Below are 14,585 nucleotides of genomic sequence, written 5' to 3' on the forward strand. Positions count from 1 at the left end.
CAAAACATTCATTCATTTTTTGTACACAAGAAGACTTTGGCCACTACAGCAAGAGCTGTTATTATAAATGTTTATTCCTCAGCACTTTTCTGACTGCTATCTACCTTTGCCCTTTTTTTTAAAAAACAAAAAAAAATCCTTCAGCAGAACTTTTGGTGATTTTTTTTGGCTGTTTCCTTGGTACCTTATCCTCCTGTTCACATTGGTGTTTTTCAGCTGTCTCCTTTTTAATTAAGCTTTTTTGAGCTCTGTCCTCAAAGAACTGTCAAGCTTTATTATTTATATAAGCACTGGCACAAAGAGCTGTGACCTTTGCTTTTGTTTATTATATCCCATTATAATAATATTCAAAAATAAGTTCTGAGTGATGTTCTCTAAATAGCTTAGTTATATCAGTTTTCAAAGGAGAATAAAATATTTTACTTTCTGTGCTAGCTTTCTCTCCCATTGCTAGTTTCAGCTTATTGTGCTATGTTCATGTCTAAGTTTTGAGGGGGAAGATATGATCCACCTAAAGTGTTATCAGATGCTTTGCTTTTGAGATGACCTTTATTCCCTGTCCGTGCTACCTGTGATCCACCTTCAGGGACTCCTTTGCCATCTCTCCAGGGTTCATGCAGATAATTAAGCAGCTGAACAGACTGTTGTTATTTAAGTCTGTTTGAAATTCTGAATCTTTAATTTATTTAATTCATCAAAATAACCTAAGGAATGCAATTGTATGATTGCCATGGAAATGTAGTGCATACTGGATGTTCAGCTTCCTCATCTTTATTTGATTTGCTTATGCAGGTGCTTGCGATGTCACAGGTGTCGAAGTAGCTGATAGGGCAGGAGCAGGCACCCGGCTTGTGCAAGTGCTTGTAATGGTGCAGGTGTCTGAGTAGTAGGAGCAGGCTCAAGGAGCAAATGGTGTTTTGCAGTACTCCTCGATGAACTATATCTGATTGCTGTACTTGTTCAGTAGTGTATGGAAAGAAAGCAAAGGTAATAGTATAGATATCATTAAATGAAAGAAAAAAGATGACTGACCTGCTTGTCATGTGGTGGCAATTTCTTAGCCCTCTTGCCTCAGTAGTTTTGGTAAAACCAATATTTGATTAAGAAAGAGGTTTGTCAGCGTGGGTCTGTTTCACATAAGCTTCACAACAGCAGCCTGAATTTATATGCTTTTGGAGACTAAGAGTTCAGATTTGTTTTGTGTGCACCCAAAATTTATGATTTATTAGGTGTTTAGGTGCAAGCTTCTTGTTGTGTGACTCATGGAGTGGCAGTGTTTGCTCTGCAGCATTTGGATTTCAATGGCACAGGACATGCACAGGCGTTGTGCATGATCAGGTCCAGTTTTCAGGAGGTGTGATGTACATGTTCATTGACAGCTGCTCAGAAGGACCACAGAAGCTGTGATGAGGACTTTTCAATTCTCATCTTGTCATAAAGCCCTGTTCTTGCTGGGTCTTCCTCAAGTATTGCTTGTGTGATATTCTTGATGGTACCTGCTCAGCAGGGACTGCTGTCTGCCCTCCTGGATTGGTCAGTGTGTGGATCCCACATCCCTGCTCACCGATGCTCAGATTTACAGGGTCTAGATCTATGGCATCCTGCTGTATTTCAGCTCCTGGATGCATCTCCTAAAAGAAATCAGAAAAGAGCTCTTCAGGAAACTTTTGTTCCAATTCTCAACTTTTTCAGCTTATATTTTAAGAAAATGGGGAACGGTAGGGTTATTTTTTTTATTATTTACTTATTCACTTAATTACTGGTTATCAGTCATAGTGACCAGGTTGACATAAACCAAGCATAAAAATACAACAGCTTCAGGCAGTTCAGTATGATTGGTATTTCAGAATGTTTGTTTATTTAGTAAATGAGGAATTGATTACAGTAAGCAAACTGAATTTTGCTGTGTTGTTCAGACCTCGTAGGTCTCACACACTCTCCACGCTGGGCCCAGAGGTGCTGTGAGACCTGGGCCAAGTGAGCCAGTCCTGCACTCGGGTGCCTGAGGTTGGCTTAACTTTGTTTATTAGATAGATTGTGTTTCAAATATCAGACAGAAATGCATCCTGCTGCAATACTTATGTTCAATTTATACAAATTCACTAGATTTTATAAAGTGTAGGACCTAGCATAACCTCGGAGTGGTTTTGAAATAGGCTCTCAGTGAGAGTTGCGTTAGAGTAAAAATGGGATCTTTACTTATTAGAAAGAAAAAAATCCCGTTTGTTCTGGTGAGACAACTGAGACATCTTAAAGGTAGAGTTTTGCCACCCCTATGATGTCTGCAGGATCAAAAGCAATGTGCTCCTCAGCTTTTCCATAGCACACACAACCCAAACTTGTGGCCCTGGCTGCTGCTTGCAAGCACCGAGCGCCATCCCGCTGCATATCCGGGAGAGGAGTTGCACGCGCATGGCAGCAGCTGCCATGATCTTCAAGCACAGTACTGTAGTCATTATATACAGTGCGTCTCTGCAGCATTGGGGTGCTGTGGAGGAATAAATCCTGCCCTGGGCAGGCAGCTAGCCTCGCTTCACACTTGGGTTAGACTTCTGGTGGCTTTGCTTTTTCATTAGTAGAGATGAAGCCGTATTTGAGACGTGTCACACAATTTAACATCTGAGCAAAATGATCTGTGTCCTCTCTTGAGTCCTGTGTTTCGCCATTTCTGGGCACTGTAAGTAGCGACGGGCATGTAAAGTGGGGAGGCAGCTGAAGCATAGCCAGATTCATGCTGAAAGACTCAAATATCTGCCAGTTTTGGCTTTCTGTGCAGGATGCTGAGGATGTCTAACTCGGATGCACACAACGTCAGTGCTGCTGCCTGTGCTAGTCACACCATGCCCCGGTGTGGTCCGTAAGAAGGAGGAAATAGATTGGTAGCTTTTAATGAAACATGCTTGACAGATAGATACTGAAATGTAGGCACCTTCATGCCTTAGTTTGCAAGGCATCCTGCCATCTCATACCGCTGCTCTCCATTTTTATGAGGGAAAGTGAAAAAGCACATTGTAGGCACTTCTAAATAAGCACAACCTCACTGAATAAGACTGCAGTCCAAAGTTGTTAGCTGAATTTTAACTGTGTGTTGAAACATGACCAGGGTTCATAGTTTCACACCCATTTTGAAATGAGATAAGCAACAGGCACCTAAATTTTTACAACAGCAAAGTGAAAGGGAGATTGGAGAGTTATAACTGTCAAAACCTCACAGCATCTGCTCTTTCCTACACTCGACTTGTCCCACTACTGAGTGGGCTCTGAGAGCAGCGGTTTCTTGTGCAGGAGCAGAGCAACTTTTTTTCTGCTTCATAGTTATTTGTGGATTAATAATTAGTTCATTTGTTTGCCCTGTAAGCAAGACCAGATCCTCCTGAGATGGATGTGGCAAGGCGCTCATGTTACCATCCACATGGACCCTTGCCACAGGCCTCTTTGCAGTCCCCTCTGCTGAGGAGGCTGTTTTCTCACAGCTCCAGCAATGCACATTTGCCCTGCTAGGAAGGACAGAAGGAGAGAGCACTTTAGCCAGGGTGAGAATGAGATGTGCATGGTTGTGCATGCAACCGTGAGTTGGTGAAAAATCTGCAGGAGAATTTCCTCAGAATAAAAGATCCACTTGTAAAACTGCTTAGCGATGTGATTTCAGTAGCTCTGCTGTATCACTTACTCCTCAGTAAAAACAAAAATCATGAGTTAGTATTTACTGTTGTCATTAAACATTGCTTTTCTTTCAGGTATTAGCAATGCAGAAGCACGTCAACCAGGGAAAGCACCAAACTTCAGCGTGAACTGGACAGTAGGAGACACTGGTCTTGAAGTTATTAATGCTACAACCGGCAAAGATGAAATGGGTCGTGCATCTCGCCTTTGTAAGCATGCTTTTTACAGCCGCTGGATGCGTATTCATGCAAAGGTATATCTTCCAGAGTGCTAGATTTTCCACTTCATCTTAATTCTTAATGAAACATCTGTGCATGCTGCTTTCTGTATTCAGAAGCCACTTTCTGAGCCTGTTTTAAGCTGAGCCTGGTGTTAGCTAGTGCTCCATGTAGTAAGTGAAAAGAACAAGTCGTTTGTTTAGCTTATTTTTTAATTTGATGATGAAAGGTCCAAAACACTTGCAAGGATCTAATAATCCTTGGTTTATAGCTAAGTAAACAAAGGGTGGTATCTCCTTTAAGCTTGCCTTCTCATTTAATTTATTTGGAAGGATAATCCCAGTTTCACTGCAATCGAACATACTGAGGTTTCGCTCAGTCATCTCTTAGAAAGAAAAGCTTCAAGAAAGTATCTGTCAGTGGCTTTTCAGTGTCTAGATTTCTTCCACCAAAGGCAGTTGATAATCCAGAGGAAGCAAAAGGCAGGGCTAGCTGGGGTGAGACTAGTCCAAAGAGTGCCTCTGCCATGGTGTGGCACTGCAGAAGGGCTTGCTTTGCAAGAGGCAAACATTGTATTTGGGTGCGGTGAAGCTGGGTACAGAGCCGTGATGGCTGGAATGAGCAGTACTGTGTACTTGTCTGCCTTTGCCTGAACATTTGGTTTAGTAGTTCATTACTTTGTTTTAATAGCTCAGTCACTCTCAAACTGTTTGGCTTAATAGTTTCTTGTCTGTTTTCTTTTCTTGTCTTTAATCCACACAGCTTTCCTCCAGCTTGCGCTCAAAGATCCTCAAGCCTAACCTGTACCACGAAACCAAGCAAGGGGCCACCGAGTATCAAACTGCCAAAGAGTGTTTGTTTAAAGCATTCCTGAAGGCAGGACTTGGAGCCTGGGTGGAGAAGCCCATAGAACAGGATCAGTTTTCTCTCACGGTCTAATTCACAGACTGCACATCACTTTGGAAAGGGGGTTGTTCTGGAAATTCCTGGTGTCCAGCATTGCTTTCTGGCATCTCCACAGCTGTCAAAACATCTTTTTACTGTTTGGAGTTGGGTTTTTTCCTTTGTTTTTTTTTTGAAACTTCATAGTAACTGTTTCTGTTTTGCCTGAGTATTGAAACTCAATGATGATCTGACACATAATTGTATATTTTGTTATGGGAAGGTAATTTCTGGTGTATTTCTAGAAATACTTTTACTGTAGAAAACTTGCAGTAAGGCTGTCCTTACAGTATACAATGACTCATTTTTTCTGGGTTAAAATAATTTCTTTTTTTAATTCAATGTCATCAAGTGCATGAAGAAATGAAAGTTTCTCTAGGTTTTACACCACACTCTTAGGAAGTAGCTTAATTTTTTTTAAAAGAGAATAGGTGACAAAGCTGATTCTACTCCTCTGTTCACTTGGTTTTGAACTGCAGATATTTCTAGCATATAGACCACAGAGCCAGAATGGAGTCTGGACAGCTAGTTTTTCCCCACTTCCTTGCTCTTTAAAACCAGCTGCTGAAAATTTCATGTCTTTGATGTATGTATTTATTAGTCTGTGATCCAGTTTTTAACATGCAGCTTTTTATTCTGTTTTTAAAAATACATTTACCTCCCATTTACACACATTGTGAAGTCTTCATTTTTTTTACCATTGTAGACTGGAAACAGCAAAATAATTATTTGTAAGTTAAGAAGTTTAGTCTATAACGTGCAGAAACATGTTTAAGAAGTAGGTGATTTATATATCCCAAGGACTCATCAGAATACAATCGTAACTGTAACAGTAATATGACAACTTAAAAAAAAAATCGCTCATTTTAAGGGCACTAAGCCTAAATTGCCAAAAACAGTCACTTGCTGGGTATTGATTGGTCTCCTCTCGAAGAAATGAAAAGCTCTCGTATGGACAAAAAGTTGTTAAAACTTCTTTCCTGTGAGTTATATCTGCTTTCACCCAAGTTATTGTGTCTCTGACATTTCCTTGCCTTTTGGCTTTACGTGTGTGATGGTCTTCATGAAGCTAATTAGGTAAGTTGCTTTCAAATGTGCTTTCGTTTGCTTTTACGATTACTTAGAAAGCTGTTTTTCCTAAAGGTGTAGACACTTCTGCTTTATGTAAAAATGTAAGATAGAAGGGCAATATTGTGAGATCAGTTTGATTAACTGGTGTATACACATTTTTAGGCATTTTTAAAAACACTTTTTAGTACATGATGTTTAGGAGCAATGAGACAATGTCTGGTATCGCTTCTCTGCTCACATGGCGTGTATCCAAACACATCCCTTGGCTCATGCTCATCCAGGTATCACCTGTGCTTTCTGAAGAGCATCTCCATGTTCCTTTTGCAAACGATGAAGGTTATGCTTTGTGACATGGGAGTTTGCCTGACAAAATCAAATTGGTGCACCACCGCTCCAGCTGTTGCTTCCTGTCCCTCTGCTCCACCGCCCCTTGCCTGTGCTGCACGGGACATCAGATCAGCGGGCAGGTCCATGCTTTGAAGTCAAGTCAAGTGTTACTTTCAGACCCACATTGGGTCAGAGATCCAGTTTAGAGTTGTGCCAGTGCATCTGTGGAGGCAGTGGAGTGGAGGCACTAACCCAGAGGTTAGTGTCTTGGAAGTAATGCATTGAGGTGCAAACAACGCATTTTTGGCAGTATTATGGATAATAGTGAGTACTGCTGTGGGAAGACGAGCAATTCTGTGGCCTAGTGATCCCTCTGGAAAAGACTGTGTTGCTTCCACGGGTTACTGCCTTTTCCAGACACCAGAGGAAGAAATGTTGCAAGCTGCAATAGACAGGCTGTGTTAATTCAGCTTTGGCGACTTAAGCCGTCCTGTCCGCTTCTCATTAAAACCAAGAGTGCTCCCGTGGCCTCTGCCAGCCCAACAAGGCTTTTGTGATCATCATGCAACTGAGGCTTGGACTGACCTATTCTAAAACTAGAAGGAATTTAATTGTATGTGGTCAGATTTTGCAAGCACTCGGGCATCTGCCTTTGAGATCAACATTGTCTCGTTCATGTTGCAGAAATCTGTTGTGGCTGTAGTTGGATATGTGCATACATTTCTGCAGGATCGAGGGAAAGCTGGTCGCACTGTGTGCATTTTATTGAAATCATTACTGCTATTAGATGAAATGCACATTTTTAAGGGGCTCAGTCTATTGATAACTGAAGTCTGTTGATAATTTCCAGCAAATTATTTTTACCCATCTTTCTGAAGTGCTCATTCAAAAGTTGGTGTCTCTCTGGATTTTTTTGATGACTAGGAAAGTATTAGCTCAAACTATTTTTTTTATGAAGTCACAAATATGAGCAATATATTTAAGTATTATTATAGACATAGTTTTTTAAGCTGTTCAAATGAATGATTAAAATTAAACTGTAAAGGAAATATGTTCCATGCCAAAATCTTTTGACGAAGGAATGGTGTCAGGTTATTTATGAGGAATGAGTTCTCTTGTTTATAATTCCGACATTTTAAAAACTTTTCCAGGGTTGTATGCAATCCGTGTCTGTCTTCTGGGAGTCAATAAAATACTGCGTGGCTTCCTTCACTTGCTTGTTCCTTTTTGTGCAATGAAAAACATGGAAAGAAGTTGGGAGGCAGAGTTGTGATTGCTGATGCTCCCGTATTCCTCGCAAATCACCACCACTGAGCAAGAATGGATAGCGATGTATATAATTTTGAGCGGCTGCAAAAGATAACTCAGCTTCTGGCAGCTGCTGAATTTTGTTGCTGACCTTTCTGTTAGGAGCTGTCAGTCTTTCCCGTGGGTTGGGAGGCTGAGTGGTCTTATCTGAAAAGCCTGGGCTGGGTGGATGGGTGCTGGACTGCACAGGGACTTGCAGTGCTGCTCTGGGAGCTGCTTCAGTTCTTCTAATTACTTTTTTTCTTATTTTTTTATTGAATATGAGTGTTTGTCTCAGGATCTTCAAAGGACTTAAAGAGTAACAACTTTAATGTTGATGAATACTTGAAATCTAATTTAAGGTGTTTTTCAGATGACAGTCTAGCTACAATAAAGTTTGTAGGTTAGTAAAATATATAATTTTAAATATAGATGTTTGAAATGTATATGTTCCGCAGGATCATTTTAAGAAAATTTGGGCCTAAAGGTTAACACTTGGAGTATCGGTTATGGCTGTACTCAGGACCTGGTAATAACTATAGATTATTTCTTACCACTTGTGTGTGAAGAGTGTTGTGTGTAGGAGCTTGTTAGCAACCGTTCTCCCCCAACGGCGTGGATGTCCCCGTAGCTCTCATGCTCGCAGCCCCCGCTCTCCCTCATGTAGCTAGTGATGGTAATCATGACTCTGCATACTTATGAATGTACAGCAATGGGGTTTCTGTACAGTTGGTGATTTTGGTCTTCTTCTCATCTTAGAGAAATCTTTTCACAACTGGTTACTACATAGGAAACTCAGGAGTAGAAGATTTTTGTGTGCTGTTACTCTATGTCCTCTAAATCTAAAATAACTTGCAGCTGAAAGTCTAAGGATCTCGGAGCTGGCGTTGCATTTCATCAGTCCAGTTCTGTGATGTCTAAGAGTGCCGCCGACCCAAGGGAAAAAAATAAATCTCATCCTGCTCTCTCAGTGAAAATGTGCATGAAATAAAGCTGTTGGTTCAGAGTGCTTGGTAGCATGAAGCAGAGTGTGTGTCTCATGGAAGAGTAGTGCTGCCTTTTGAAACCAAGCTGTCTTTTTAAAAAATAACCAACCAGGAATTGAGAATCAATTCTAAGAATTGCTTGGTCATGGTCACCACATAATAGAGAATATATTTTTTAAAATATCTATGGTTTTCTAAATAGCGAAGATTATTATTGCCATTCCTTAAATTAGGCTTTAATGCTTGGGAGGCTCACACTTGCAGAGAAGCTACGCTTTGAATTCCTTGCATTTTTATCATCATAAAATGTCCACTGTGAAAATTATCCCAAAGTTTACTGAAAAGAAAGAAGAGCTGCAATTCAGGTATACAGTCAGTACAAAAATGTCTAATGTTATTTAAAACCTAAGAACCCACAGAAATAAAATGTATAAAATATAATTATCTTGTCTCAGAATCGCTGTGTGTTACTTTTTTTTTTTTTTTTTTTTTCCTAATACCAAATGTTTTCAGTTGAGTTTAAAAGATTGCATCTTCACTTAGTGTCTTCCTGTTTGGAGAGGAGTTGGCGTTTATCCCAGAGTTAACCTCGAGGTAACAGAGGCACAGTGTTTGAAAGGGACATGAAGTGGATTTTGGAAGGGACACTGGACTGGGTGCCGCAGGGCCAGGAAGGGGCTGGTGCAGGGGCAGGTCCCTGTCCTGCTGGTGGCTCAGTGGAGACCGCTGGTAGCTCAGTCTGATACGCTACAGCTGTTTCTGAGTGAGCATCTGACTGAAGCAGGAGGAGGAGAGAGAAATTGCTGCTTTCTCTAGTTCCTAAAGCAGAAATGATGGCGTAGGATGGGATTTCTGCTCCCTCCTGCCCTCTGCAGGAGATGAGCAGCATGGGCCAAATGAATTGTCCGCTTGGCAGCAGGCGCTTCCCAGCCACCAGCTTTCCCAGAGATGTCCCAGCACAGGTGGGCCCCAGCTGTGTGCAAATCTGAGGCTTTTAGGGTGCATTGGGCTTGCTGCTATTTCTTTATGGAAACAACTGCTCTGGACTATTTAAAACAATTTTGGGTTGACCCCCAAGGACGAATGTTGCGTGGGTCTCTCTGGCAGGCAGGCTGGGTATTTACAGATGCAGAATGCGTGGTGTTTCATCACTAAGCAGGTGGTGTGTGTCCCTAAAACACACCCAGGTGGATAAAACTAAGGCCCCTAAGTGCATCCACTAGCATCACGTGCCTAAGCTGTTACGGTGCTTCTGATAAAACAACTTCTTTCGTTGTTTCTATTGATCTGGCTGTGGTAGGAACAATGCAGACCTATGGGGGCTGCAAAAAAATGAGCTGTGGCTGAAATCCTGAGCCTATCGGAGCCAGTGGAGAGCAGATAGGACCTGAGTTTCTCCTTGGATCATGTCAACATATGGTGTTTTTTAGAGCCTTTACAGCCAAAGGTCTGTCCTGTTGCCTGTTAATAAATGGGCAATTAATTGTGCCAAGGGCATTTGCATGTGCAGGAATGAGTTTTATGGGTAGCTATGTTTTGTTTTCTTCAGTCATTCCAGAAAAGAGGAATTTTGCTGTCAGTACTGAGGCCAGCCAGTCTCATCAGGTGTAACTATTTAAAGAATTTCTGTTCTTTGGAGGGAAAGATCCCCAGTCGAGGTCACTGCAGTGTTTTTTACTTTTTTAATATCTTCATCATTATCATACCAGTATCATTTTTGTTGTAGTTCAGCTGAGACATATTTAACAAATTTAAGATCAAATGTGTGTGTGAATATATATTTATACATATATATATAGGTATATATTATTTGCATTAAGCAGTTTTTCTTCCTCAGTCTTCCTGTGTGATAGTGCAAATACATTAGCTTTACCTACCTGGTGTAAGGATATTAAAAAACACTCTCAAATACTGTCCTCAACACTTATTTTCTCCATTCATAATCCTAACTTTGTAGACAAGACCTCATTTTACCTCTGGTTTGTCGCTTTCCTTACAGCACACTTGTTCCTATCCTGGTGTCACCACTGAAGCACAACCCATCGGTCAATTATTCTAAGCAATGACTGTTTTGCATACTACCTTGCTTTGTTTAATTGATGTTTGTACAGAGATTTGAAAATATAAAGAGCTATATCATTGCTAAGTTTCATCATTGGTTTTGTATATTGATATTTCTAGTGGCAGCAAAAAAATAAGTGAAAAGTCACAAAATAATGTGCATGTCCTTGAAATGGTGGTTTTGGTTACATCCTGAAGAGCTAGCGAGGAAGTAAACTGAGGGTATATTTCTGAAGCTGCCAACTCAATCTCTGAAATCGCAGCTTTTGCAAAGAGAAAGGGAGGGAGGGAGGCAGGGATTGCACACTTGGGAATGTACGGCACCACCTCACAGAGGAAGCAGGAGCACCCCGGGTGTGCGGGTGCCTGCAGCTGGAAAGGGGAACCTCTGGAGGTGGGAGCTGACCTCCCTGCCTGTGGAACACCAACCTGCTGTCTGGGTGCAGTGCGGTGGGTGACGCATGGTGTCACTGCTGGCCAGAGCGCAGGAGTGGGGAGGGCAAGAAAATACGCAACAGGTCTGCAGGTCCAGCATCGATGCATGGTCTGCGGCTGGGGAGGGCTGTGCAACTGCTGCTGCTTTTGGAAAATGTTGTTTTGCAGTTGTTTACTCAAATGCCAAGTGGATGTCCCCCTAACTTCTAGGGACTTATAGGTGGTCACCAGGGTTTTCATCCAAGCGTGCATCCTCTGTTGGGTTTGGATCCTGCATGTGGTCGCAGCTTTGAGCCCTGCTGCCAGGTGAGCTGAGTGAGCCCTGTAGGGTGCCAGCACTGCCACCACCTGGGGTGGGAACCCAGCTCCCCAGTGCTGGGGACAGCAAAAGCCCAGCCACCTGGTGCTCACACTTAGTCAGCACCTGTCCTGGCAAAGTAAAAGAGGCTGGTCCTAAATGTGCTGCTCTTGCATCCTGCTCAAGGGACATCTCTGCGGCAGCATCCAGAAACCGCCAACAGAGCCCTGGGACATTCCCCCCCCAAAGTGCCCCAGTAGAGGAGTGGAAGATCCTGGCGTCCGTTGAGTTGACCAGCCACAGAAATGTCCTCTCAGATCAGGGGCTGCAGCAATGGCTGGGGCATGGCAGGGACCCCCTGACCCCTCTGCATGCAGCCCAGCCTCCAGAAGCAGATGCAGAGCTCATGGGCCACTGAGGTGGTGCTCTCCCTGCACACCTTTCCATGCACAAACCGCATGAGTTTTGATGACAGAGCTGACTGCCATCTGGGCACTGTTCATCTGACCCTGCATGGAGGAAATTAATCTTAAAAAGGAGATAGATCAATGTCAGTTCAGCTCCACAACGAGCTTGTTGTGGGACTCATGTGGATGGTGGCCTTCAGGCTGATATTTGTTCTCACCTGGCTTATCAGCTCAACTCCTGTTTGGGAGAAAGAGCAAGATGGGAGATCCCTGCATGGATGATGCACCCTTTTTGGAAAGACCCCTTGTAAAGCTCCGTGACCTTCTTTATGAACAACAGGGAAAGCAAAGACCAGGCACATACAAAAGAAAACTCCATCAGTGTAAAAATGGTTTCTGAGATGATGGCTTGATGGGTATTGTCACCAACCACATGCCATGGTCCCCAGCACAACCACAAATTGGATGATGCTGGATAGTGGGAACTGCTCGGAGGGGGAAGCAATGGGGTTGGCAGAGGCACGGCACAACCCACTCACTCCGCTCTGGGCAGTTTGCTCCAAGGCACAGCTTGTTTCACCAAGAAAGGCAATAGCTTTGTGGAGGAAGGACATGAGTTTTGAGCACCTTTGCCCACTGCTGTGAGCACGCGTGAGTTGGCTGGATCTGGCATCTGAGCTGCTGTGTAACAACAGGGCCACATCCCTCCAGCAGATGAGGCCACTGAGCAGAGAGCAATTCCTCCTCCTAGCATCTGCTTCTGTCCCCTCCACCCTGCCTGCTCAGCCAGTGACACCACCTCAAGAGGCAGCAGACACAAGAGCATCTCCTGGCTAAGACATGTTTCCCCACAGCCTGGCGACACTGGTCTTTGTCCAGCCAGGTGATGTTGTCACCTGCTGAGACCATCTTGGCTCAGGGACCTATTGCACCAGACTCAGCAGCAGGAACTTAGGGGAGGGCAGCGATCTCCTCTGGAGGTGTTTCCTTGTGCAATGAAAGCAGGATGGTGATGGCTGGGGGCAGGAAGGGCGGGTGGAGAAGCTCTTCCCCCGAAGGTGAAGCTGTGTTTACTCAGTTTCCTTGACTTGAAAATTGGTGCTTTGTGGCAAATTCCTTGGTGAGGGCTATGGGAAGGTTATGGGAGAGGTGAGTCAGCAGTTTTTTTGTGTGTCTTACAGGAAGCACCAGTCTGCAGATATTGTAGGATGTTTTAATGGATTTTTTTTTTTTTCTGTCTTCTTCCCTATCTCAACTCTATTGCAGCCTCATCAAAAAGCTGGGCTCTGAATTTCATTTCCAGGCTTTGCAAATGGCCAGAATCACTGCAACTCACCCGTGCCCCCTGCCACAATGTGAACACGGAGGTGAGGCTTGTTGGTGCTGCTGCTGACCCAGCTCTTCCCGATGCAAGATCAGCCCAGACCTGGTGACCTTAGCTGCTAAAAATGTCACTTTTCTCCCTCCCACAGCCTGCACTGAAGTGGGGCCTGTAAAAGTCCCAGGGCTGTGGCAGCCTTTGGCCCCTGCCCCAGCTCCTGCAGGGGGATGTGTCCCCCACAGAAGTGCTGGCTATGGCGCAGTGAGGAAGCACCACGTGCTCCCTTACAGAGTTCGAGGTAAGTGGTAAGCAGGAACTCACTCTCCTGAGCACGCCTGTGAGGATGCTTGCAAACGCACCTGGGTTCAGTGATCAGAGGTCGGGGGTGGCCACCTATGTGACGACCCAGACGGACAGGTCCTGGAGGGCCTGTACTTGCTGCCCCAGGGAGCTGGTAACTGCTCTTTACCACCCTTGGAGGCAGCCACTGACCATCAAGGTCAAGCTTTTCATGTTTGAATGTCACCGTGTCTCCAACTTAACACTCAGGCTTCCCAATGAATTTGCATGTCAGCCAAAATTCAACATTTATGAGGACAGCAAAAGTGTTTGGGACATATCCACCTGCTAAATGTCATGGTCTAGCTAATGCCCACATTAGAGCTGTTCAAAGATAGTGCTTCATAGCAACAGTGAACAGTGGCAACTACTTTAGATGCTATGCAGGAATGGTTGCATGCCTTTTAAAAACAAGCAAAAATATTCCCAGGCATGAGAAGCATCACCCCAAGCTTAGGTAGTGTACCCGCATTTGAAGTGGACAGCTTGCAGCATCACTGCCACAGCCATGGACACCACTGGGACATCTGCCATGGTGGCAGACAGCCTTCAGAGCAATTTTTTTTTAACCTCAAAATGGCAAGATGAGAACCCATTTGAATTTCCAGAACGGCAACAGGGTGTGGGAGAGGGTCCCTGGTCGACCCTTGTCTGTGGGGCACCATCCCCAAGGCTGCTGTTGGCTGGCATATGCCAGCATGCCCAGCTTATCCCCATGCAGGGACAGGGCTCGGTTTGCAGCTGTGGTTTTGCTGGTGCTGTAAAGGCCGAGTCAGCATTTGCCACCCAGCCAAGCTGTGTCTGCCTCTGCAGCTTGCTGCTAGCCACCTGCATGGTTTGGCATGTTGCCATGAGGAGCTGCTGTGTCCCATGCCATGGCTCACGGGGGACTTGTATCTGCCTTCCCCTTCCCCCACATCGCAGCAGCTGTGTTTTTGGGCTCCTGCCAGGTACCACCTGGTGCAGATAATGGGGAACTGGCTAGCCCTGTCACACATTCATCGTGTGGGCAATATGGGCGAAGATGTGAAGGAAAGAGCCTTCATCCTGCGACAGGAGCAGCAGGCAAGTTACTTGTTCCCCTGGGTTATTTTTGCCAACAAGAGGTAAATGCTTTGAGGGAGGCTATGCATACAGGAATGAGATTACAGTGATGAGCCATCACACTTTCTGTGAGGCAGAACGCAGCGAAAAGGTGAAGGTCTGTTGCTGTACAGGCACCTCTCAGTG

General features: G+C 44.1%; 1 protein-coding gene across 6 annotated transcripts in view; it reads left to right on the top strand.

Moving 5' to 3' along the window:
• The window catches only part of ADARB1 (adenosine deaminase RNA specific B1), an 86,329-nt gene extending 78,896 nt beyond the window's left edge, over positions 1-7,433 (top strand). For 5 of the 6 annotated variants that reach the window (XM_087732564.1, XM_087732565.1, XM_087732562.1 and 2 more), the window contains 2 exons: positions 3,738-3,916; positions 4,644-7,433. In XM_087732564.1, the coding sequence (XP_087588690.1) occupies positions 3,738-3,916; positions 4,644-4,820 (356 nt within the window). In that variant the 3' untranslated portion in view covers positions 4,821-7,433. Of the gene's footprint in view, positions 1-3,737; positions 3,917-4,643 lie in introns of those variants that run through there. The other variant, XR_015698882.1, reaches the window with a different exon arrangement.
• The last annotated feature ends 7,152 nt before the right edge of the window (positions 7,434-14,585 follow it).

This window comes from Nipponia nippon, unplaced genomic scaffold, assembly GCF_047370975.1.
Source record: "Nipponia nippon isolate SJK-2023a ecotype South Korea unplaced genomic scaffold, ASM4737097v1 scaffold_5, whole genome shotgun sequence".
Taxonomy (NCBI): domain Eukaryota; kingdom Metazoa; phylum Chordata; class Aves; order Pelecaniformes; family Threskiornithidae; genus Nipponia; species Nipponia nippon.